The sequence below is a fragment of the Prosopis cineraria genome, unplaced genomic scaffold (genome assembly GCF_029017545.1).
Source record: "Prosopis cineraria cultivar Desert tree isolate PC_DT_omini unplaced genomic scaffold, ASM2901754v1 PC14, whole genome shotgun sequence".
Taxonomy (NCBI): Eukaryota; Viridiplantae; Streptophyta; class Magnoliopsida; order Fabales; family Fabaceae; genus Prosopis; species Prosopis cineraria.
In genome coordinates, this window is record NW_026555345.1 from 10,885,986 (window position 1) to 10,910,393 (window position 24,408).

The window sequence follows — 24,408 nt, forward strand, 5'->3', positions numbered from 1 at the left end:
TCCATTTGAAGTGGTTAACTTGTCTCTAAGGCTAATGGCATTTGGTATTATGAGTTGGACACCTTTGTGTGTGTGTTGAAGTGGAAACAAATCATTTTAGGTTCAGGTGTTCGTCTTTTTAACAAATGATAGTTTAAGTATGAGACCAGTGCCATTAGTTAAAGGGCTCAAAGAGCTTCGTGTGGACACTTGAATCACTCAAATTGGACATCGGATGGCGAAAAGGCGTGCTCTAAAGTTCAGAGAACTTTTATGACAGCAATCCGCTGTCATGACAGTAGGTGTGCATCGCAGCACATAGTAATTGCATCACAATGCAAGTGGCTCTTGAGGGACTTATCCCTTTATGCCATCTGTCGTGATAGATAGGCTAGGTTTTTGAAAATAATGGCTTGTTTTAGCCTACTTTAAAGTGGTTTGATTTTCATGCTTCTATATTTGTTCTTAATTGATTTTGAATTGTGGTTTGAGCTCAAACAACAATATTTTAAAAAGGGTTTTCTTAGGATCCCATTGTTTTAAACTAATTATCTTTTAAACCTTTTAGTTGTGATAATCTTTACTTGGGATTTTATTTAATCCTATTTATCAAAACGGCATGTATGAGTGTTGTCCTGGAAATGTCAAGACAGATATTACAGACACCATGTTGTCACACCTAGAAAAATGCAACGCGGACGGTGTGCGGGCAAAGGTCCTGGCCTTCACGATGAGAACCGGATCGAACGAGGAGTCACCACCAAGATTTTTGAGGTAAATCTCAAGAAACCGATTAAAAGGAGGATAAGGTTGGTCTGTTAAATCAGAAAATAGGTTCGGGAGTCAGTTGAGTGTGGGGAAGGTGTTAGGCACCCTACAACACTCGTTCATCAGAACAATTACCTGAAGCTTGTTGTGCTCTATTAATATAGTTTTATAATTATTTTAATTATCCCTTTTATATTCATGTGTTTTAAAAACGATAAGAATTAAGTGAGAAATGTTTATTTATTTACGAGGGAGGACGGACTTGACTCAAAATCTAACTCTGAGGTCTACGTACCCTGTGATGGGGATCAAAGTCCACGTAGTCCGGACTTGAAAATTGTTAGTGAAAATATATTTTTTGAAGAGAAATTAAGTAGAAACAATTCACCATTTTGCAAATAAAATAATTTCTGAAATTTTGATATGTGTGTTTTAAATTGCAAAAGGTAATTTAATTTTAATTATTTTCTTCATTTTTGAATTTTTGGAATAAAGAAAGGAAAGGATTTAAAATTATTTTTCTTTATATTTTATGATTGGGAATTTTAACTACTATAGCTGCAGAGCCTTATTGGCTCATACGGTAATGTAGTTGTTCTAAATATCTGCGACGAAGATTCTAAAATCTCGCACGATAAAAGAATTTAGCAATTTAATTTATTTATTTATATTCTTATGTACATTTTTAAGTATTGATAATAATTTTTTAGCAAGTAGATACATGTTTTGAAGAATTTTAATCATCATACCTGCATAGCCTTATTGGCTTATACGGTAATATGATTATCCTAAATATTTGCGGAGATTCTAAAATCTCACACGATAAAGGAATTAAATTTAAATACATTTTTAATATGATTATATTAATATATAATCTATACATATTTTAAAAACTTAATCGTTATATTTGCAGAGTCTTATTGACTCATACAATAATACGATTATCTTATAAGTCTACGAAGATTCAAAAATCTTACATGACTAAAAGATATAATTGGTAAATATGATTGCCATTTAAATACATTAATTTGGTTAATTAATTTTCTAAATTGTTTATTATATAATTATTTACAAATATCATTTATTATATATATTGAGAACCACTATATCTGCAAGGACTTATTATCCCACACGATAATGTGATTAATTTAAGTCTCTACGAAGATTCTTGAAATCTCACATGGGACTTAAATAAATTATTGATTTAGATTATAAAAGAGAGTTAATATTAATGATGGGCCTTTGAAACTCATATAAATATGTACAAGATTGATCCTCCCGCAAAACCTTGTTGATTTATACGGTATGAAATTATTTTAATTAGTCATGGAGACCCATACGATTTTCACACAACTAATTTTCATTTGAGACATTTGAAGCTATGTCTATTAAACATACATGGTTACATTCATGCAGATTTAAATTTTAATTTAAAATGACCTAGCAATTTTTATAATTATAGCTTAAGAAACAACCAAGTGTAATTTAAAAATGCCTTCCCCATAAGTTACCAACAACATAAGCAATATTAATTGAAGCTATCATTGTCAAACATCATAAAGTGAAATTTTTTTTTTTTAGGATTAATCACAGAGACTAATTCTTGAATGGTTGCAAAACAAGCACATACTTAATTTTTAAAAAGAATAAACTCAAATTACTTTTTACTATCTAGAGCCACATATATGGCAATTAAATTGAAAGGTTTCACATAAGACACGAACATCAAAAGTTTTCAACCATTTAATCCATCCACACTCATGACCAAAGAAGAATAATTGCTACAGCCAAGCCATATAACAACAACATATAAAACCTTTGCAGTGTTCATGAGCAGCAACTAATCCCAGATATTTACAAAATGCAAGCTTAAATGAAATCAACTATGAAACATTCCAGATCCAAAGGCAAATAAATCATGAAACCTGTGTAATGGCTCTTCCTCTTTCACTCTCTAAAAATCGCAGGTATGCTTTCAATTCTTTCTTCGTTGATCTCAGCCTCCTCTTTTCAAAACTCCTCCCTCTGATCATACTTGTCTCTCTCAGTCTCTTCCTCTTTCTCTCTCAGTCTCTTTTATTCCTAGAAAATGCTCATTATTGTTGCCTCTCGGTTTCTCTCTTTTTTTTTCCAGCAAGAGCAGTTCTTTCTCTTCATTTTTTTCGTTTCTTTTTTTCAGCCAGAATAGCCCTCTCCTCTCGGTTTCTCACTCTAGCAAGAACCACTCCTCCTCTCTCAGTCTGTTTTTTCAAAAAGCACGCACTCTTCCCCCTGTCTTGCTTGTTTCTGTCGTAGGCATTATATAGAGTAGGAAGGAAGAATGATTTACTGATTTCTCCTTTGGTCTCGGATTGCCATTCCTTTTTATCTAATCGTGTGCATCTTTTCCTTCATCTTTTCCTCTTCTTCCGTTGTGTGGGTTGCTTTTTCTTCCTTTGCTCGTGCTTTCTCTGCTCGTTGAAAGCCTACGTGTGTGTGTGTCTCTATTTCTTTTCTGATCTCTGTACACGCTTCTGATCTTCTGTATGCTTTTCCCTTACTCTTCGACTTTCTCTGTTGTGTGCTGGTTTGCTACTCTGGTTTTCTTCTTCTCTCTGCGTCTGAGCCTTTCTCCTTTTCCAGTGCTTCTCTCGTCTTCCTCTGGTTGTGTATGTGTGCTTCCTTTTTGGTTCTGTCGTGTCTCCTCTGATCTTGCCGTCTGCTCTGGCTTTCCTCTTCTCTCTGTATCTATCTTTTTCTTCTTTTTCCTTTCACTAGTCTTGTCTTTTCTGGCTACGTGTGTGTGTTCCTACTACTGTCTTTCTCTGCTACCTCTGACTTTGCCCTTTAGTGCTTGACCGTGTGTGCTCATTCTGCTTTCTTTCTCTACTTCTATCGTGTTTGCTTTTGTTTCCAACTAATCTTACGTGTTTTTGTTTCTGCTTCTTTTGTTTTTGCTGCATGGCCGAAAGTATATGTGCATGTGTGTTCTCCTTTCTGTGTTGCGTGTGTGTGCTTCTGCAGATTTCTTGTTTCTCTCGTGTGCTGTGTTGGTCCATGGTTCGTCCAGCCTTGAATTTTTTTATCCACTTTTGCTGTAACATGTGCATGAAGGACCCAACTTATTTTAATTTTTAATTACTCTTTTTTTAATTATGTTTATTAATTTCAAAAATTGGGTCAAGTGACTTAAAAAAATTGATTTTGGATTAAGAAAATATTTTTAAAAATATAATCCTAAAAAGAAAATATAATCCTAAAAATCCTAATAGCTCTTTTTTTTAATTATGTTTATTATATTTTTTATATTTTTATATATTTTGGTTATTTATTATTATTTAAAAAAATTTCCAGACAAAATATGGTGTTCACACATGCAGTATAGGCTTCCTCTAGAACCTTCAATTTAGGGCACTCAACCTTATGAGGATCATTCTCTAGGCTCTCATCCTCTAAATTCTCCTCCCTACATTCAGCATCCTCTTCCTTCCTTTTCTTCAAGATATCCTTTCTAGCCATGCATAACATCATCAGTTTCCTCATTATGGGAAAGAAAACTAGATGAATTTAGACTTAATAAGGATTCTTTATAGGTGATCTTTCTCGAGTTCCCCTAACCCTTACTTATCACCATGTCCTTTTAACAAAGCTGCCTTTCTACTATCATCCCCTCCTCTAGGGTCATCGCCTTTCCCCTCATCGCCATTGCCACTATCATTTTCTAGGCCCTCTTGCATTCTCACTTTTTTGTTTAGGATTTAGAATGTACTAAATAAAAATTTTAGGGTTCAAATCATCCTTGAATCTATAATTCAAGGTTCAAATTGCATATTAACCCTTAGTTACTTAATTAATGTTAATTCATAAAATTAGTAATTTATAGTAAATTTTAACCCAACAGTTTCAGATCCCTCCCATTCTCCTTCATATCCTTCTTATCTTTTCCTTCTCCTTCATCATCTCTTTTGCCTCAACCCTAATTTCCCGGTTTAGGATTTGAGAAAAGCTTCTACACTTTTCAAGTTTCATTCACTTCACCTCAAATGCCAAAACATATATAGATCATCTCATATGTGATTAATGGATGAGATTTAATTAAGGATTAAAGGGCATTCTTTTTCTTTAAACTATTCTCAAGGGATTTGGAAATTCTGAGTTAAACTATTAAGTGGTGAAATGTCACTCTCAAAGTAATAAAAATAGGATAATGTTATCCCTTCATTAAATATCCATTATCTTGGCTGTTAATTAACCTAAAAAGATATTGAAAATGATCTAAAAAATTGCAAATAAGTATTTCATAAAAAAATTAATATCAATTAGGTTCTAAAAAATATAAATAAACAGCAAGAACAAATGTTATTTCTTATTCATATAAAAGACTAAAATATCATTTGAATCAATCACTCTGACTAGCATTGAGGTAAAGTGGATGAAACTTGAAATATTAATAACATCTTATGAAAATATTAATACATAATTTACAAGTCAACTTTTAAAATATTATTAAAATATTGGATAATTTAAATATTAATGTTATTTTCAAATCTTCATACATAATTTACAAGTTAACTTTTGAGACTTACAAATCCTCCATAAATTTACAACTTAAATAGTGTATATGTTATTTACAAGTTAATATGTAATAATTTATGAGGTTAAATAGTAATTTGACCTTAAAGCTACAGATCTAGAAGCATTTGGAACATTAAACTTGTTTTTTTTTATTTTTTATTTTTTGCAATGTCCTCCTCAACTTTTGAAAACAATGCTATGTAACCTCTATTGTTAATAAAAGTTAGCTTTAATCATTAATTGATAAGAAAGATATCTTAAAAATTATAGAAAATACTTTTTTTTTGTAATTTTTGGGTTTTTCTATGTAATTTTTTGTTCTTTTCTATAATTTTTTTATCTTTTATCTCATTTTTGGGTCAACTAATCATTCAAGTTAACTTTTGTTAATGGTAAGAGTTACATTATATTATTTTTAAAAGTTGAAGGAAAATATTTTACGGAAAAAAATAAGATTTTAAGATCCTAATTACTCTTAGACTTATAATTTAAGGATCAAATTATTCTTTAATCTTAATTTATAAATCTTCCTCCAAAATTTATGAGTCGTCCTTTAAAAATTTATAGCTCAACTAGTGTATCCAAGATTTACAAGTTCCCTATTCAAAAATTTGCAATTCAACTCATGTATGCGAGATTTTATAAATAGTTTTTTTTTTGTAGTATTGGATGAGCTATAAATTTAAATAGTGCGATAATTTAGTTACTTATCAATATTTTTTTTGGTGAATAGTTATTTATCAATATTATTATTAACAATGGTTATTCGATTATCACACAGTAATCAGTAAACGTAGTTGGTTAAAATAATATTGTGATCGTTTATGAAGGTAAGAAATAGCATTATTCCCTTGATATTTATTTGCAATTAACAGGACTTAATTGGAATTTATAAGTCACATTTTTTAAAAAAAATTAATGAATGTTTCATAGAGGGAGCAACATTTTATCTTTTTTAGTACTTAGAGGATGACATTGCACCACTTGATAGTTAATGATATTTAGTATTTCCAGTAAATGTTTTTTATATAAGAAATTTACTGCTAGTATAAAAATACATTCACTTATAAATTATAGATACAATAGTTAAGTTATAAATTTTTAGAAAATTTTAAAATATCAGAAGTTGATTTGTAAATTGCACATAAAGATTGGTAAATAATAATATTTAGATTATTATATATTAAAGCAAATACAATATTTTTAATTACTGACTAGTGTTTTTGCCAACATGACTAATAATCACCGGTAGCCTATCAAAATGGCGAATTAAATTTGTATTTTGGTTTTTCAGATGAATAAGAAATGTCATTAATTATTTAAAATTTATTTATAATTTATGAGACTTAATTATATTCATTTTATTTTAGGGTAACTCATTTGACATTTTATGGATCATTTTTGAATAAATTTTGAGATCATTTTTTTTAATTTTGAGTTGGTTAATGATTATAATTAATATTTGTTAATGATAAAATAACAATAAAATTGAACTGCCTTCAAATATTAAAAAGGAAAATTGCACTATAAAAAAAATTTAAGATATGAGCTTCTTATGTAAAAGTGACTTGAAGTAAAAATACGTTTTAGACCTTTACTCATTCTATTTAAAAATATAAAATATTTTTTTAAGGTGAGATGTTTAAAAATATAAAGTATTTTAAATATTTCAATAAGAAATTAATAATTTCTAAAAATTATTTTTTATTAGAGGTGTAATTAATAAAATTTTTAATATGAATATTAAGTAAGAACGAATATGGTAATAATATATAATTTTAAAAATAATTAAATAACTTATTGAATTAAAAATACGTTACTATCGTTTTATAGGAGAGGAAGTATTATATATATAATATTAAATTATGAACTTTAGACAATTGATAATAGCTTCAGCCTTCAGCGTGCATAAACAAGTTACGTGCACACTGGTGGTTACACTGACAAACCCACAATGTCAAAGAAGGGTTCTTATTAAAGTTGTAAATCAAGGCCAGCTTCATCTAAAGAGCTGGCCTTCGAAAGATTAAGGTTTAAACGGATTAATTTTAATAAGTTTAATTATATTTTAAATTTTTTTTTATAAAGCCCGAACTTAGTTCTTGTGTCTCGGCATTTTTTTTTTACTTTTTTTAATTTAAAATTTTAAAAAATATATTTATAATTTAAAAAAAGTTATTATGCATAAAATTAAATTAAAGAAAATAAATTTAAATTAATTTATACCACAAAAAATTAAAAAATTTAAATATTTAGGTTTAATATCAAATAGCAACATTAAAATTAATATTAATAAAAATTAGACTTGACTAAGATTATTAGCTAAATCTTAATAAATAAATGATTGAGGAACAAATGAGTCTAATATATTTATTTTTTTAGTTATATATTTAATCTTATATTTTTGATATTACAATTTTTTTAAAAAAATAATAAAAAGGCTTAAAAAGGCCAATCCTAACTCTAAAGAGTCGACTCTTTTATTTTTAAGTTTAAAAGGGTCAGTCTTTTTAAGCTTAAATTATCTTTTTTTTTAAGTAATGGCTTGGCCCTAATTATTTTTGAGCTTAAAAGAACTAGCTTAATAGATTTGGTCCTAATTAATAGCTTTAATTCTTGCCCTCCATCCGTCATTGGCCATTTGTAAAAATTACTTTTTTTACTTGCAAAATAGTTTAAATTAGATTTTATCATTTTATTTTTATCTTGGCACCCCCGATTGCTAAGCTTTAGACTCGTTCCTGGATGATCAATCTCTAATTGATAGAATTGATAATTTAGATAGGTCGAATTTATTTAGATGGGGTTTAATTTAGGCTAGTTTTATTAGAATTAGACTTGAAGTATTTTACCTCCTTAAAAAGTTTATATAATCAAGTTTAACCTTAACTTTTTTTAATTAAGTTTGGATTGACTGATTAGGCTTGGTCAAAATTGCCACTTTATATACATATAAAATTTAAAATTTTAACAATCAGGCTTATTTGAATCAAATTTTTTTAAATCAAACTTAAAAATTCATATATTTAAAAAACTCATATAACTAAATTCAATATTAACTTTTTTTTAATCAGGTTAACCCGCCGAGTTTGGCTCGGCTCTCTATCAACTGGACTGTCATTCATTCACAGCTTCAGCTCGACGCGTGGGAGCTGATTTGCAAGCCTTGTCATCATCCTTAATCAATTGCCAAGGCATCATCATTCATCTGTACACAGCAAACAATCCCAGGTTCCCTTCTTGTTCCTTTCTAATTCTTCTCGAGCCATATTCGTTTCGCCCAATCTGAGTTTTCATCTGATTAGATCGGGGTTGGGTAGATGGATTTTCCATAGTCGTATTTGGAACAGCTTGGTCTGTTTACGATTGGGATTTGCGCTTTCTCTTTGTGCTCTAGGACAAAATTACGAAACAGTTAGGAAATAGGTGGCTGGGTTTGATTGCTTGCAATTGTTAGACCGGATGTTACATTAGCTTTTTCAGTTAATATTTGGTTATGGATCTCCAGATTGTGAATGTCCATTTTTCTTCGAGGATTGAACATTTTATGCTTTGATTACTTTACTTGCACTCGTCGTAGATATACCTTCTTACGCGAATTAGGGCTTAATAATCTACCAGCGGCTGTTGTAGGGAGTGGTATTTGATATTTCTGACATTTTTGTTGGATTATATTTTGGATCTACTTGTTAAGTAGGTCGTGTTGCATTTGGGGGCCTGACTTTGGTTATATTCTGTTCCTGGAGCTCCTTGGAGATGAGTCAGAGGGGTTTAGTTTATAGCTTCGTTGCAAAAGGGACTGTCGTATTGGCAGAGCATACTTCATATTCAGGAAATTTCAGTACCATTGCTGTTCAATGCTTGCAGAAGCTGCCTTCAAATAGCAGCAAATACACATACTCATGTGATGGATACACATTCAACTTCCTCATTGACAATGGATTTGGTATTGATTATTCCTATTTCTTATCATGTATTATTGGTTAATCTATGAGTCTATAAGGCTTATCTGAAAGCTTTTCCCGTTGATGCAGTTTTTCTTGTTGTTGCTGGTGAAACCATAGGACGCAGTGTACCTTTTGTATTTCTTGATCGTGTGAAGGATGATTTTAAACAGCGTTATGGTGAAAGCATTAAGAGTGAAGGTGCCCATCCACTAGCTGATGACGACGAGGATGAGTTTTTATTTGAAGACAGATTTAGCATTGCCTATAGTCTAGACAGAGAATTTGGGTTTGTTTAACCTTTATCCCGTGTCAGAAAATGTTGTTGTTACTTGTTGTCTTCATTTCAGTTTGGTGGTGTTTTTAGTCATTTAATGTTTTGATCCTGTATATGTTCGTATCCTGTTACACAGGCCAAGACTTAAGGAGCACATGCAGTACTGCATGAACCATCCAGAAGAAATGAGCAAACTATCGAAATTAAAGGCTCAAATAACTGAGGTCAAGGGGATAATGATTGACAATATTGAGAAGGTATGGAGTCGGTCTGTTGACACATTCCCACAAATACAGTTTTTTGTGCTGTTATAATTATGTTGGTATTGGTTCTAGGCTTCTTGTTTCTACCATATACTGTCAGCTCTGGTTCTAGACTTAGAGGCGTGAATGAGGTAGTGGATTCTGGTTATAGCTTTTTTGTAACATGTTGAATGAAGACCTTACCTGAATAATTTTTCAGAGGAATGCTATTTTTGAATTAATTGATGTCAATTTGTTTTCTACCCAAAAATGTATGAACTTAGTTACATTAAATTATTGAAATTGTGGTTTAAATCTAGTATTATGATTATAACTTACAAATATGAATTGTTGTTTTCCGTAAGTACAGATCATTGAACATTTTGTAGTGTCATCTTTTTCTTCTGCTATTTACGATTCAAAGTTGTTTTGGTGCTATGTTGACATATGTTTGAATTGTTCAGGGGTTTGAGTTGGTTCAATCTTAGGCCTGGCTTGCCCAACTTAGTTGATATCCACAATTTTAAACATATTTGGGGTGGGGGCTTCTATGCATAGAACCTGTATAGATGTTAATTTTGGTTTGCTGATTGCATGGGGAAAAAAAAAAAAATCTAAATTGCTTGCCGAATATTTGGCCAAAGAAAAATTGCTTGACGATAATATGGTGGAAGATGAGCGAGAAGAATCAAAGTAGAAACAGAGGAAAATGGAAACGAAAGGTAAAGGACAAGAGAGAAGAGAGAAAGAGAAACAGAAAATAGAGAGATATGAGATGAAGGATCAGAGAGAGAGAGAGAGAGAGAGAGAGAGAGAGAAACTGAATAATATTTCTGGGTTTTTCTATTATGCATTATCTGACTTATACTGGATCTTATATAGACCCTTAACAGCAAATCCTAACAACTATCTATCTAACTAACTAAAACCATTGTCCTTCATTTATTTATTCTTTACATGTCAGATGAATAGTCATAAATGTCTCTTATTATTATTATTAGTAGTAGTAGTAGTGCTGCTGCTGCAGATATTACTACTACTGATGATGATGATGAGAGAAAATACAAAACGAGACAGAAATAGAGGTTGAGAAATCCTCCTCAAACAACAAGAAGAGGCTGCAGAAAGCCCAGACTTCATTAGCTGGAGAGTATTGTCCAATTCCTTTTATAGATCCACAAGGGATGCCTACCTAAGGCCATAGAGTACACTTTTAACTCCTATGTAGAGGACAAAAATGAATTTGTAGTTGGGTAATAGAAGTTTGTTGGAAAATTTTGCTTAATTCAACTTTGCCTTAACATTGATTTAATGCTGAAATTCTATATCTGCCATTTGTCTTGTTTCTATCTAAGGACGCCAAGAGTGCCTACTTGGGGATATGTTAGCGACCTATGAGTATGACCTTTCAAAACAGCTTAAGTTTCTTTCCTATGGTGAGGCCTCTTCCTAGAGCTCCTAGTGAACAATTCTCTAGTGATCTGACCTACAGCATCGAAAAATTTGCCCTTTTGGTACATGATTGAATGAAACTTGTTGAAGTAGATTGACTCTTTTATTGTTGAGTGATAGGTATTAGGTGCTCAAGCGGGATGGACAGCTCTCTTCTAAAAGCTAGTTACCCACTTAAGAACTTTACTAAGCATCACATACTAATTTAAAAATATTCAAACACTCCTATACATGTCAAAATTAATTGTGAACCTAAAACCATGGTTGTCTCATAAATCATAAGCTACTATTGCCTGATTTTCAATTATATATTCCTAAAAATTTATCCAAAAACCATATAAACTCTTTTAAAAATCATGGTTTTGGGTTCATAATTGTTTTTGGCGCGTATAAAGCATACAAATAACTTAAGTTTCCATATTGGGCTCCCCTTGGTGGGCCAAGATTCTTGTGGCTGTATTGTGACACTTCACTCAACTTTCTTGTTAGTTAGGATCCACCATTGGTAGTTCTTTCCAGAACTGTTGACCGCCAACTTTGATACCAATTAATGGTTACACAAGTGGGATAGAGAATCTTCCCCAAAATCTAGCCATTGAGATGGGAGAATCGATCTATTAAATACCCCATTCATCATTCCACTGCTACTCAATGTGGCATTTAGACATCTCGTACCAAGTCTCCATCAAAATGAAACTGGATGATGGTTTGATTTCTGCTGTTTCGTCTCTATGGTTGATCAGCTCGCAAATGTGCCAGTAAAGGGTTGTCTGGTATCACTTTTTAGGACTTAATCATCAAGCTGGGAATTGATGGTATACTATCACCAGCTTGAGGGGAAGTGTTAAAGTGTGCTTTTTATTGTCACTTTGTTTAATCACTCTATTGTAAATAAGTTAACTTCTGTGGACATTATCATTCTTAGCCCTTAGCCTTAAGGATACAATTGTAAATTCTCCTTAGTCTCTTGGCCTATAAATGCAGGCCCTCAACTCTTGTAAATATTTCAGAATTCTCTACGAGGGGAAGGAAGAATACATTCTCTACCTTTTCTTTCAGTCATTGACGTTAAGTATCAATGTTCCTTTACAAACTTGCGTCTACAAAATTACTATTATAGTTATGCTTTAACAATGTTAATTTGAGAAGAAACCACTTAAACATTCTGGCTTTCTTCTAAATCTTTGTATGAAAGAAGGTTAACTATTTTAATAGCTGAGATCAAGTGTTCATGGGGTAGATTCTGTTGGCTAGGATATAATCTGGATAAGTTAAAATGAATACAGCGTTGGCTTACATTGACTATTGCAATGTGTTAGGTTTTTGTCATTACAAAGTGTTCGAAGATTTTTACTCTTTACAACAGAACTCATCTTGCCATCGCCAAGATAACAAACATAATGTTCTAACTTCTGATCTTCCTTGTATCATATGGAACAGGAAGTCTGTTGTTTCTCAATCAAGTCTGTTACTGCTCAGTATTATTTATTACTCTAATAACAATCTTTACACTCACTGGATAACAGGTTTTGGATCGTGGAGAGAAGATTGAACTTTTGGTGGATAAAACAGAAAGCCTTCAGTTCCAGGTATGTATTATCCCTGGTTTATCTATGCTGGTTTGAAGAATAAACTGAGGAAAAACTATATTTTGAGATTTAACATATAGTTAGACTTCCAATTTGGTCATCCACGTATCATTTCTTTTCAACATAATCCCTCAATCTCCCTCAATCATTGGATTACTAAACCAGATAATCTGCTGACTTGAATGCTATCGGTAACAAAACTGACCCTCAGAATAGGTGACAAGTAACATTCAAGTCTGTGTCTTAATGGATTTGGCATTAGATTCTGGATGAAAATGACAACAAAAGGGCAGCACTGCGAGAATTTCAATAGTTGAGGGAGGTATTGAAAAGAGATGATATGTGGAGAATCAAATTGGACCAGAATAGGAATATTTCCTCTATAATTTTGCACTGACGTTGTGATTGTTTCTATTTTCTCTATAATTTTAGGCTGATAGCTTCCAGAGGCAAGGAAGGCAGCTAAGACGAAAGATGTGGCTGCAGAATCTTCAAATGAAGTTGATGATGGGAGGAGGAATTCTCATTATAATCGTTATATTATGGGCTATTGCATGTGGTGGGTTCAAATGTTGATGGAGCTGGACTGGAGCTCAGCAAATTGAGTAGTGTAATGGATGTAGAAAGTGGTACTATACTTCACCTTGTACATTGAGTCTGATTCCAGAATTTACCTTCTTGCTGTCATAGCTTGTAATTAAGATTGAGGAAAGCTGCTGGTTCCTTTTAATCAAACTCTTACTTTAGAAGATGTTAAATGGGTTTTTTGTTTTTTCCGTTCATATTATTTTGGACTACATTTATCATATTGGGCTTGACATGCCCTTTTTTCCCCTTTTTTGCAATAAATTTCCCATTCGATATTGGGGTAATTTGTTTGAGAATTTAATAATTTTTTGGGGAGGTTTTTATATTCATGTGGTATGATCCACTCAATCTAGATTAGTTGGGATCCATTGTCTTAATGTGTGTTTGAATTAAAAAAATTTGCAATTAAGGTAGAAGAAAAGTTTGTAATTTTAACGTGATTTATATTTAAATATTTTTTATTCAACAGTTAGTTGAAAGTATTGAAATTTGTTTGGATGATTTAATTTAAAAATTAATTAAAATGTAATATAATAAAAATAGACATAAACTTTGTTATATATAAATATATTTTGTAACTCATTTAATATTTCTAAGAAGAATAATAAACTTTAAATTACAATTTCTTTTAAGAGAGAATTGAAAAATCTAAAATAAATTGGTAAATAAAAAATCATAATTTTTAAGAAAAAATGTAAAATGAAATGATAAAATAAATTTATAAATTAAAAATTAATTGTTAATATTAATATTCTTTTGATATAAAATATGAAATTAATAAAACATTGAATGTTACTAAATTACAAATAATACAATTTAATTTTTAAATTTTATACAACATACATAAACAATCTCACATGATTTGTGTTATATATAGTTTTTTATTCTTTTATAAAAATAAATTAAAAATTACAGTTAATTCCTCCTTGAATTTTTGTTTTAAAAAATAAACAAGAATGAAAAATCTCACGTAGGCTTTCCCCTTTTGAATCTGAAAAAGATTGTAAAAATAATGATGTTTGTATGTTCATAATTGGAAGAGAGGAGGAAAGAGAACACAGGAAAATTTAACATTCATTTGGATTAAAAAAATTATAATTAAAGTTAAGCTTTAACTAAGATTAGTAAATTGAAATTAAAAAAAAAATTAGTGAATGTAACATGATTTATATTTGGATATCTTTTTTTTTAGAAGTCAATTAGACAAACTGAAATTTGTTTGAATAATTTAATTCAAAAGTCAATTGAGATGTATAATGATAAAATTTTTGTCATATATTTTGTCACTAATTTGATATTTAAAAAAAAATGAAACTTAAAATTACATTTAAAAAAACATATTTTTTATCCCACTAAAAAAAACATAGATTACAAATATAAAATAAGAATCTTAATTTTTTAAAAATGCAGAATTAAATGATAAAATTCAAAATACTCAATTATGAAAATTTGAAATAAATTTATAAATTTAAATAAATATGATATATATTTTTAGAAAATAAAATATTAAACTTAAAAAATAAAAATAAAACATATTCAGAACATTATAAAATTATAATTTTGTATTATGATATTTGTGTTATGATTTTTCTTTATTTGTTCTAGACATTTTAGATTCTTTCTTATCTTCATAAATTTCACATATATTCCAGATATTTTATATTTTAAATTCTAAATTTCATAAAATATAGAATTTTTATTTTGTAAAATTGATTGATATTTTATTTTTTGGATTATTTTATTTATATACCATAATTATAATTATCTTATAATATTATAATTTGGAATAGAATATTTAGAAATAGATAAATTATTATAATATAATAATTATATTATAATATATTTATATTTATAATTATTCCTCCTCGATCATCCCCTTCTTCCTCGAACCACAGAACAGACAGCCAGTTATGAACAAACAAGATGAGTAGATGATGTCCAACCTCAATTGAACCCATGACAAAACTCATGGACGATGACAGATGACAGAGCGATTGTAGAGATGACGACAATCACAAAAGCTTGCTTGCATTTACCAAAAGAGAGAAAATCATGAGTTGTTGCAATGCTAATATATGGGTTTATTACCATGAAAACAATATTGAGAAAGAAAGTAGGCTTGAGATTTGCATGGCTAAGTTCACATGCAGTGGTAACAATGGAAAAGAAAACCATGTACCAACCACTGAACTACCTAGTTGCATGCCCAAGACTGTTACCAATGGCCATAAATGCTAGCAACACACACAATTGAGATCGAGCGGCAATAGCAATCTCCAGTCAGATCCGATAGAGCAAAGGAGATGGAGGTGAAGGGCGAGCAAGGGATGACGATAGCATGAAGAATGAAGGTGAGAAGCAGAGCACAGAGAGAATTGGTAAAGGTAAAGATAATGAAGAGAGGGAAAAGCATTGGGTGTTGGCTTTCACAAACGCTACTGCAGAAGCCTAATCAGTTGGCTTTCACAAAAACGCTCATTAGGACCTAACGCTAGTTGAAATTTTTTTTTTTACTCCAAACATAATTTTTTAGGTTTTTGACATCCCAACTTAGGTTGAGATGCAATGCACTTCACCATTACTATAAGCCAATTTGAGCTTCCATCTGAATGGGCTTTTAAAGTAAAAGCTCTTTTGAATTTTTTTTATCCAAACATATTTTTAAATCATCCAATAAACTTTTGCTCTTCAAATTAAGGTTAGGAGCTCAGAAAGCTCATTCAGTGATAATCCAAATATAGCCTTATAAAAATTGATTGGTGTTGAAAAATAAATAAATAAATAAAACCATAATTGTGAAGAGTATGTTTTTCTAATAAATTAGGACAGCTGGATAGTTTTTTCTGTGACTAACTTTTATTGTTGATACTTTCAGCTTCTTGAACACGCGTTCACACATAAGGTTAGATACTTAGGTTTTCTTTTAAATATAAGTTATTTTAAGTTACTTATTAATAGTTAATATCCAATAATATTTATAATAATATCTGAGGCATTTCTGACTTGCAACTACCTCAGTTTTCTTCAAAGCATGTATGTCAGGCCTTCCTGTGCATATTAAAGCTGTACTTTTTTAAAAAAAAAATTTGGCTAGATATTAAAGCTGTACCTTGAGACATTCATTTTGTGAGCAAACCTTTTGTTTTTTGTGCGCGTGAGAGAGAGAGAGAGAGAGAGAGAGAGAGATTGAGATTGATTTTATTTATTTATTTATTTTGGGTTGGGGTGGGGGGATAAAACCCAACCGGATACAGAATTACAAACTCATTCTAATACACAGATTGAACAATGCAGAATAACTAATCTTGGGCAAGAGACTATAAACAAAGAGCTACTTTATGCACACAAGATTAGTGAGAGTGTGTTTGTTATATAATTCTTACATTATATAATACTATCAATGCAATCTAACATCACATCTAAGATTTTAAGATATTATGAAAATTGAAAAGGCCAAATAGAATTTAAAAGGGTGAGTGATACTGATATAAAACCCCTTGGCTACTACCTTTTTTTTAACCGCTTTTGTTTTCTTAAAATATATTACTGTGTGGCACTCAAATTGATGTGTTCATATGACACTCAAAAATGTTACGTCACACTTAATTTTCAGATATCAAACGTTTCAAAATTTGGATATCAATGCATAAAACAAATTTTAAATGCATGTTTGATATCCAGAATGCTGTTTGGCCCCAAAAAAAAAAATTTCCAAAATGCTTGTCACTTACTATATGACTAAGCATAAATGAAGGAGAGGGGCATAGAGGAAGGTGATTATGAGCAAAGTGGGAAATTCAATTCTATTAAAGCTTCCATTGCTGCTCCTATGGCGGTTATTCACACCGGCAGCACCGGCAACGTAAGCCGGAATAACCTTAGCACCTCCTTGCTTGGGCGTTCTTGAATCGCCGTCATTTCCACCGCTGCGGGGTACGGTGTGACCACCGGAGGTTCCACCTTTAGCCACCTTATATGCATGCAGTTTGCCTTCCTTCAACTTACTTTCCCGCACCAGTTCTGTCCAAAAATCAGTGAGAAAAATTATTAAAAATATAAACTGAAAGCATCTCACTTGGGTGAATTAGATTGAGAAGTTACTTTAAAATTAATTAATTTTCTTATTTGATATTTACGTAAATTTTCTTTTAAATAAATAAAGGGAAGAATAACAGATAAATTCCTTTAAAATAAGAAAATGATAATTTAGTTTTGTAAAATGTGATAATTACAATGAGGTCTCAAGAGGCTTTTTTGATATTAAATTTATGTGTGAAATTACTTTAGTATTCTTTTACGATTTAGGAAGTTATAATTTATGTGTGAATACTTATACCAAATTTTTAAATCATGTGAAATTATTACAGAGAGATGCTAAAGTAATATCATGTAGAAATTTAATCTTAAAGAAATTTCTTGAGACCTTGCTGTGATTATTGCATTTTAAGAAATTAAATTGTTATTTTCCTATTTTAAAAAGACTTACTCCTTCTATTAAAAAATGTGAGGTATTTTTTGTGTACTTATTGTTTTTTTAAAGTGTCCCTAATAAATAAATTATTTTATATTTATTTTAAAGTAAAATACCTTATTAAATATAAATAAATATGAAAAGTTGATATTAATTTAAAAATAAATAATTATTTTATTAAAGAATAAAATTTAATTAAAAATATCTCCCTAAATAAAGTTATACAGGGGGCCGAAAAATGGGTAATATCTGAAACTTCCGGAAAGAAAAATAAGATAAGACGTAGGGAGGTGGTAAAGAGACAAAGCACAAATTCAAAGTTCGCCACTTTCCTCCATCAGAAATCAAAACGTTATTCTCTTTTGAAATGTCGTCTTTTAAAAGCCACACGTTAAGTTAACTTAATCCATAAATAATATTGTATGTCTGGAAAATAATTAGAGACTAATCCAACATGCTAATTAGGTTATAAAATAATTACTCAAGATAAATTATATATTCAGATAATTATATATATATATATGTATATATATATATATATATAGAAATTTCAGTTACACATCATTATAAATGACTTAGAAAATTTAAACACTACATTTTCAATTAATGAAATTTAATTTTACAATTTTTAAATATTTTTAAAATTTAACAATCATTACATTCATAGAAACTTAAATGGAAAGGTAGAGGTAGACTAGGTCGAGCTAGGTTTTGACCAAATAGGCCTGAGTCTGTATGGTAAGTCAGATGCTTGAGCTTGACCTGAAGCCTGCATAAAGCTTTTTTTACGGCTCAAGCATGAATCTACTTAAAGCTTTGCCTAAATTGAAAGTCTTTTTAAAGCTAATTATTTTAAATAAGTTTGCATTTTAGTTTTAAATGTTTAAAATATACTTTAGGGCTATTAATATAAATATATAACTTGATTAATCAATTACAATTTATAACAATTAAAAGAACTTACCAATCACAATACAATAATAAAGCAGTAATCATTAATTAAAATTAATATATAAGTAAAATATAACTAAAACTAAAAAAATAGTTTGATTAATAAACTACCATGTGAAATCGATATATATGTAATATATTATATAATTTGTGTGTGTAAATAGGATAGCCTATTAGCTTCATAGGTTAAATTTAGACCTTGGAAAACTAGCTTGACTTATTTAATTAAATAAACCTAATTAAAAAACTTGAACTTAACCTGAATCTATTTAATAAATAGGCTAGATTAAGTCTAAAATAAATCAGGATATAGGCCCTATCCTATTCCTACCCCCACTTAAATGTAATTGTCCTAGTTCTTACTTTCACTTTTGTCCCCCAAATGCTTATTTATTAAAGGAAGAATGACATTTAAGGTCCTAGAAATTTATCACAATAAGTTTTATATTGAATATTATTTTATAAAAACATGTACATAATATTATTAAAAGATGAACATTAATTTATTAAATTTTTAAAAAACTCTAATAAAAAATACAAGTTAAAATTCAACATTTAACAACATATCTACATATTATTACAAGATAATATTGAATGCAAGATTTATAAGCCATTTTTATCTTAAGAAGCCATTAAATGTCATTATTCCTTAATTAAAAGAAACTTTGCCATGTTGAAAGAGAAGATAAGTTAGAAGCATACCTGAAGAGAGGTTATTGTGAACTGAGGATGATGACGATACGAAACTGAGGTATATAATTAAGATAACAAGAGAAAATTCTGCGATATTCATTGCATGCATTCTGTAGGCTATATATATATATATATATATATATATATATTGTAATGCAGAAATAATTAAGGTAGGTGCAGGTTTTGATGATACAATTAGTTATAAGAATGTGAGAAGAAAGCTCAATGAAGTTGCCTTATCTTACAGCTAGAAATTAAACGAAGTGACTACGTATGGCCTATTTAAACCAACATGATCGAATCGAATCTGTTGCCGCGTTTGTTTTTATTTCGTATATATGTGTCTCTCAATTGTTGGAATCTTACACTTTGAACAATTCATGGAACGCGTCGTTAATTTCTGGAGCCCACGCGTTCTGTCTAAAGCTTTAAATTTTAGATTTAATTTATGTGAATTTTCTTTTTCATTTTGGCCAAAGACCAAACACATGAATTAAAACCAAATTTATAAACAGGTCTTAAATAAAAAAAGGATTAAATAGTAAATTAACTTTTAAATTAGATGTTTTAAAGTGTTCGAAATTCTAAACTTGTTTTTAATGTAATATTCTCCTTCAACTTTTAAAAATGATATAATTTTATTTTTATAATTAATAAATGTAATTTGACTGTTAATAAATAAAAAAATTATAGAATATTACATCAAAAAGTACAGTACACGGTATATAATTCTGGGCTTTTTTTTTTTGTACAAACATTTTGTGCATGCATGCAAGCCAATCAGAATTTTTTTTTTCTTCTCTAAATTTCTTATATTTCATAATGCATATATAGTAACCCACGGACCATACTAATCAAATTCCTTTTTTTTTTCCTTTCATCATATTTTGATATGGGACCATTTGAAAATAATGATCTGATAATAAAATTATCAAAGTTCGACATTCTTTATTCCTATTCAAGAACATAGGAATAATTTTTAGTGGAGCATGAAGTAAATCATCGCATCAACAGTCCAATCAATTGGGAGAAAATCAATAGATTTGAATATGATATTTGGAGATTTTTTATTTTCATCAATGATCTGGTCAATTACGAATAACTTGTTATGATACTTTGTAAATGGAACCTCTTCTTAAACATATTGAGCAATATAAGACCAAAGTAAAGATTGTAAATACTAGTACTATACTTCAAATAGGTAATGGCATTACTTGTATTTATGGTTTTGACTTTTGAAAAAAGAAAGGGAAAAAAAGCTTTTTTAATATTTTTTTATTTCAAAAAAACAGTCGAGATATTATTGGTCAACAAATTAACATAACTTGTGAATTACACAGCAATTATTAGGCAGCCATATATGATGTGAAAATCTCATGTGCAATTATGTAGAGTGAAACATAATCATTAGAACTTTTTGAGAGGGGGGGAGAGCGCACCAAGCTGATACAAAATTTCAAACTCATTATAATACATAAATTGAATAATACAGTGTTTGATATAAACAAAGAGCTACTTCATGCACACAAGACTAGGGAAAGTGTTTAATATACAGTTCTTACATTATATGATACTATTTTGTGCACTGTACAATGCAATTAGATATCACATTTAAAAGTTTAAGATACCATGAAAATTGAAAAGTTCAAACACAATTTAAAAGGATAAGTGATACTCAAAATGATGTTTCGACTACCTTTTTTTTTCATTTTTTCTTAAAAGATATGATGATGTGGCACTCAAAATGATATGTTCCTATGACAGTCTAAAATGTCACATTACACTCTTAACTCTAGATACCAAAGGTTTCAAATTTTGGATATCAATGCATCAAACACAAATATTTTTTAGTTGCATGTTTGATATCCAAAATCTGATGGTGACTTATTATATGAACAAACATAGATGAAGGAGAGGGGTATAGAGGAAGGTGATCATGAGCAAAGTGAAAAATTCAATTCTATTAAAGCTTCCATTGTTGGTACCATGATGGTGACCACGATTATTTGCACCGGCAGCACCAGCAGCATAAATTGGAATAACTGCAGCACCTAGCACTGGCGCTCTTGAATTGCCACCATTTCCGTCATTGTGGGGCGAGGGGTGACTTGATGAGGGGTGACCACCGGAGGCTCCACCTCTAGCCACCTTATATGCATGTATACTTTGGCCTTCTTTCATTTTACTTTCTTGCACCAGTTCTGTCCAAAAATCAGTGTGAGAAAAATGATTCAAAATGTAAATTGAAAGTTTCCCACCTTATTATAAAGGAGGTACTATGAGTCGACTTGAATTATATGAGTTGATTAATATGGGTTAAGAGAAAAAATGAGTTTCGTTGGGCTTAAATCATTTTCATTTAAGTTGGAAGTTTTTCAACCTAACCCAAATCTTTTGGTGAATTATAAATGGGCCAATTCGCCAATTCATTTAACATTTTTTTTTTTAAAAATCCATACCTAAATAATGCATGTCAATAATACATTAAACTAAAAATTCAAATCATAATATAATTATCTATATTCATAAAAACATATTTATCATAACATAATTATCAAAACACATCATAATGAAAATATAATTATCCACCATAATTATATCCCCCTACCACAATCCCAAAACAAAAATGAGTCTTGCCACACCTATCAAAATTCAAATGTCAAAAATAAGGAGTCAAAGCTTAAATGGACTTGCAGGAAGGGAAAAAAAAAACCACTAATAATCAAACATAAAAAAGAGAAAAAGGTTGAATCAATTTAAAGATATGGGTTAAGTTCTTTTTTCCTGCTAAAAATATGGATTAAATAGGCTAACACTAACTCATATGAATTGACCCATTCAGGACTCAAATAGTCTAAGTTAAAAAAAAAAATTCATTTTATTACAATCTGATCTGGCTTACATAACAAATAGTTCAAGTCAACCCATATTAACTTTATTCATACTTCCAACTCTAGTACGACGAATTAGATGGAGAAGTTAACAAAACCCAAATTGAAAGATAGGTATCACAAAAATAAAGCATACAATAGTATGTCTAACATTTTTCCGCCCATCTAAAAAAGTTAATTAGTATTGGGACTGAAAAATCGGTAATATCTGAAACTTCTTGAAAGAAAGAGAACAAGACTGGCAAGGTGTGAAGAGACAAAGCCCAAATTCAAGTTTGCCACTTTACTTCATCATAAATCCAAGCATATATTCTCTTCCCAAACGGTTAAGTAAACATAATCCATAAATAATATTGTACGTCTGGAAAATAATTAGCGACTAATCCTACATGCTAATTTTATTTCATTTTATTTTTAATCGAACATGATAGTTAAGTTTTAAAATAATCAGCAGAAAGATAATTATAAATATTAATTCAGAAAATTACATATATAAAAATTTCAGTTATATATAAATCATTATAAATGACTACAAAATTTAAAAACCATATATTTATCCATTTATTTTTTTTATCAAAATTTTTAAATTTAACTTGATTAAATTCATCGAGACTTGAACGTAATTCTCCTAGTTCTTCTCTCTCTGTCTTTTAGCTTATTATCAAGTTCATGTGAAGTAGAGGGAGGCAACAACAATATGAAGAGATGAAGATAAGTTAGAAGTATACCTGAAGAGAGTGTGTTTTGAACTGAGGAAGATGACGATATGAAACTGAGACATATAATTAAGATTACAAGAGAATATAATGAGATACCCATTTCTCTGTTTTAATTTGGCTCGTAACTCTCTGACAACGATCCTCTTCTTCTACTACTACTTGTATTTCTGAACCTGAGAAACCTAAAACAAGCATTCACTTTCTTCAGCAGAGACAACTGTATGGATTCTGTGGGCTGTAATAATGAAGGTAGGTGCAGGTTTAGATGATACAATTACTTATCAGAACCTGAGAATAAAGCTGAATCAAGTTGCCTTAGAAACAAAGCGATGTTATATATATATATATTTTTTTTTTTGAACGAAAAAAAAAAAATATATATATATATATATATATATTAAAATGAATGAAAATAAAGGCTTGTGAGTATGGCCTATTTGAACCGAGTTGATCGTGTTGCCGTTTGTTTTTTTATTTCATATGTGTCTGTCAATTGTTCGAAGCTTTAACGGTATAAGCCCATGGGATGTGTGGTTTCTGGACCCTACGCGTTCTTTAACGGTAAGCTTCAAACGATTTTTTTTTTTTTTTGGGTGGGTTACAAAAGGCAAGCCGAAACTTCAAAATTTAAAGAAGCTACACTAAGGTTAAATGAAAAGCATATTGCTCAGAACATATATCTAGAACTTTAAATTTAAATTTTAGATTTAACTTATACAATTTTTCTTTTATCCATTTTGGCCAAAGGCCAGACACATGAATTAAAACCACATTTATAAAACAAGTCTTAGATAAATAAAACAATTAAAGTTAAATAGTAAATTGGCTCCTAAATAAAAGATTCCAAAACATGAAATCTTAAACTCATTTCTTATATAAAATATATAGAATCTCTTAACTTTTGAAAATGATGTAAAATTATAAAAAAAATATATCAAAAATTACAGGACGGATATATAATTTTGGGTCTGTTTTTATGATTTTTTTTTGGGTTCTTTTTTGAAACTTTTGGCGTTCTTTTGAAATTGTTTGATCAATTAACGGTTAAAATTAATTTTTATTAATCGAGGGAGAGATTATATCATTTTTAAAAGTGAAAGAGTAACATTATATTAAAAAAGAATTTATAGTTGTAGATGCTTTTGGACTTATAGTTTAACAGTAAAATTATCCTTTAACCTAAAAAATTATTTTTTTTTAGTTTTATTTACATACTAAATCCCAATATTTATATAACAAACTATTATATTTTTATATAATTAGGATTATGGAAAATCAATTTTTTTATTT

General features: G+C 29.8%; 3 protein-coding genes across 5 annotated transcripts; 1 reads left to right on the forward strand and 2 right to left on the reverse strand.

Moving 5' to 3' along the window:
* The first annotated feature begins 8,390 nt into the window (after positions 1–8,390).
* On the forward strand, positions 8,391–13,563 carry LOC129293066 (vesicle-associated membrane protein 727). Of its 3 annotated transcripts, none has more exons than XM_054930872.1 (6): positions 8,391–8,532; positions 8,996–9,247; positions 9,336–9,534; positions 9,659–9,779; positions 12,743–12,805; positions 13,238–13,563. In XM_054930872.1, exons 2-6 carry the CDS (start codon positions 9,058–9,060, stop codon positions 13,379–13,381), a joined length of 717 nt encoding a protein of 238 aa, XP_054786847.1. In that variant the 5' UTR covers positions 8,391–8,532; positions 8,996–9,057; the 3' UTR covers positions 13,382–13,563. The 3 variants fall into 3 exon arrangements, with proteins under 3 accessions (XP_054786847.1, XP_054786845.1, XP_054786844.1); XM_054930870.1 differs by having other exon boundaries at positions 8,999–9,247; XM_054930869.1 differs by lacking the exon at positions 8,391–8,532 and having other exon boundaries at positions 8,539–9,247.
* A 3,048-nt stretch (positions 13,564–16,611) lies between these two features.
* Positions 16,612–19,736, reverse strand: LOC129293068 (uncharacterized). The gene is made up of 2 exons (XM_054930873.1): positions 19,518–19,736; positions 16,612–17,413 (listed from the first exon to the last, which is right to left on the reverse strand). The coding sequence occupies exons 1-2, from the start codon at positions 19,615–19,617 to the stop codon at positions 17,124–17,126; spliced, it is 390 nt and encodes a 129-aa protein (XP_054786848.1). The 5' UTR covers positions 19,618–19,736; the 3' UTR covers positions 16,612–17,123.
* A 1,219-nt stretch (positions 19,737–20,955) lies between these two features.
* On the reverse strand, positions 20,956–23,427 carry LOC129293500 (uncharacterized). Its single transcript, XM_054931506.1, has 2 exons — positions 23,128–23,427; positions 20,956–21,709 (listed from the first exon to the last, which is right to left on the reverse strand). The coding sequence occupies exons 1-2, from the start codon at positions 23,216–23,218 to the stop codon at positions 21,396–21,398; spliced, it is 405 nt and encodes a 134-aa protein (XP_054787481.1). The 5' UTR covers positions 23,219–23,427; the 3' UTR covers positions 20,956–21,395.
* Positions 23,428–24,408: the final 981 nt, after the last annotated feature.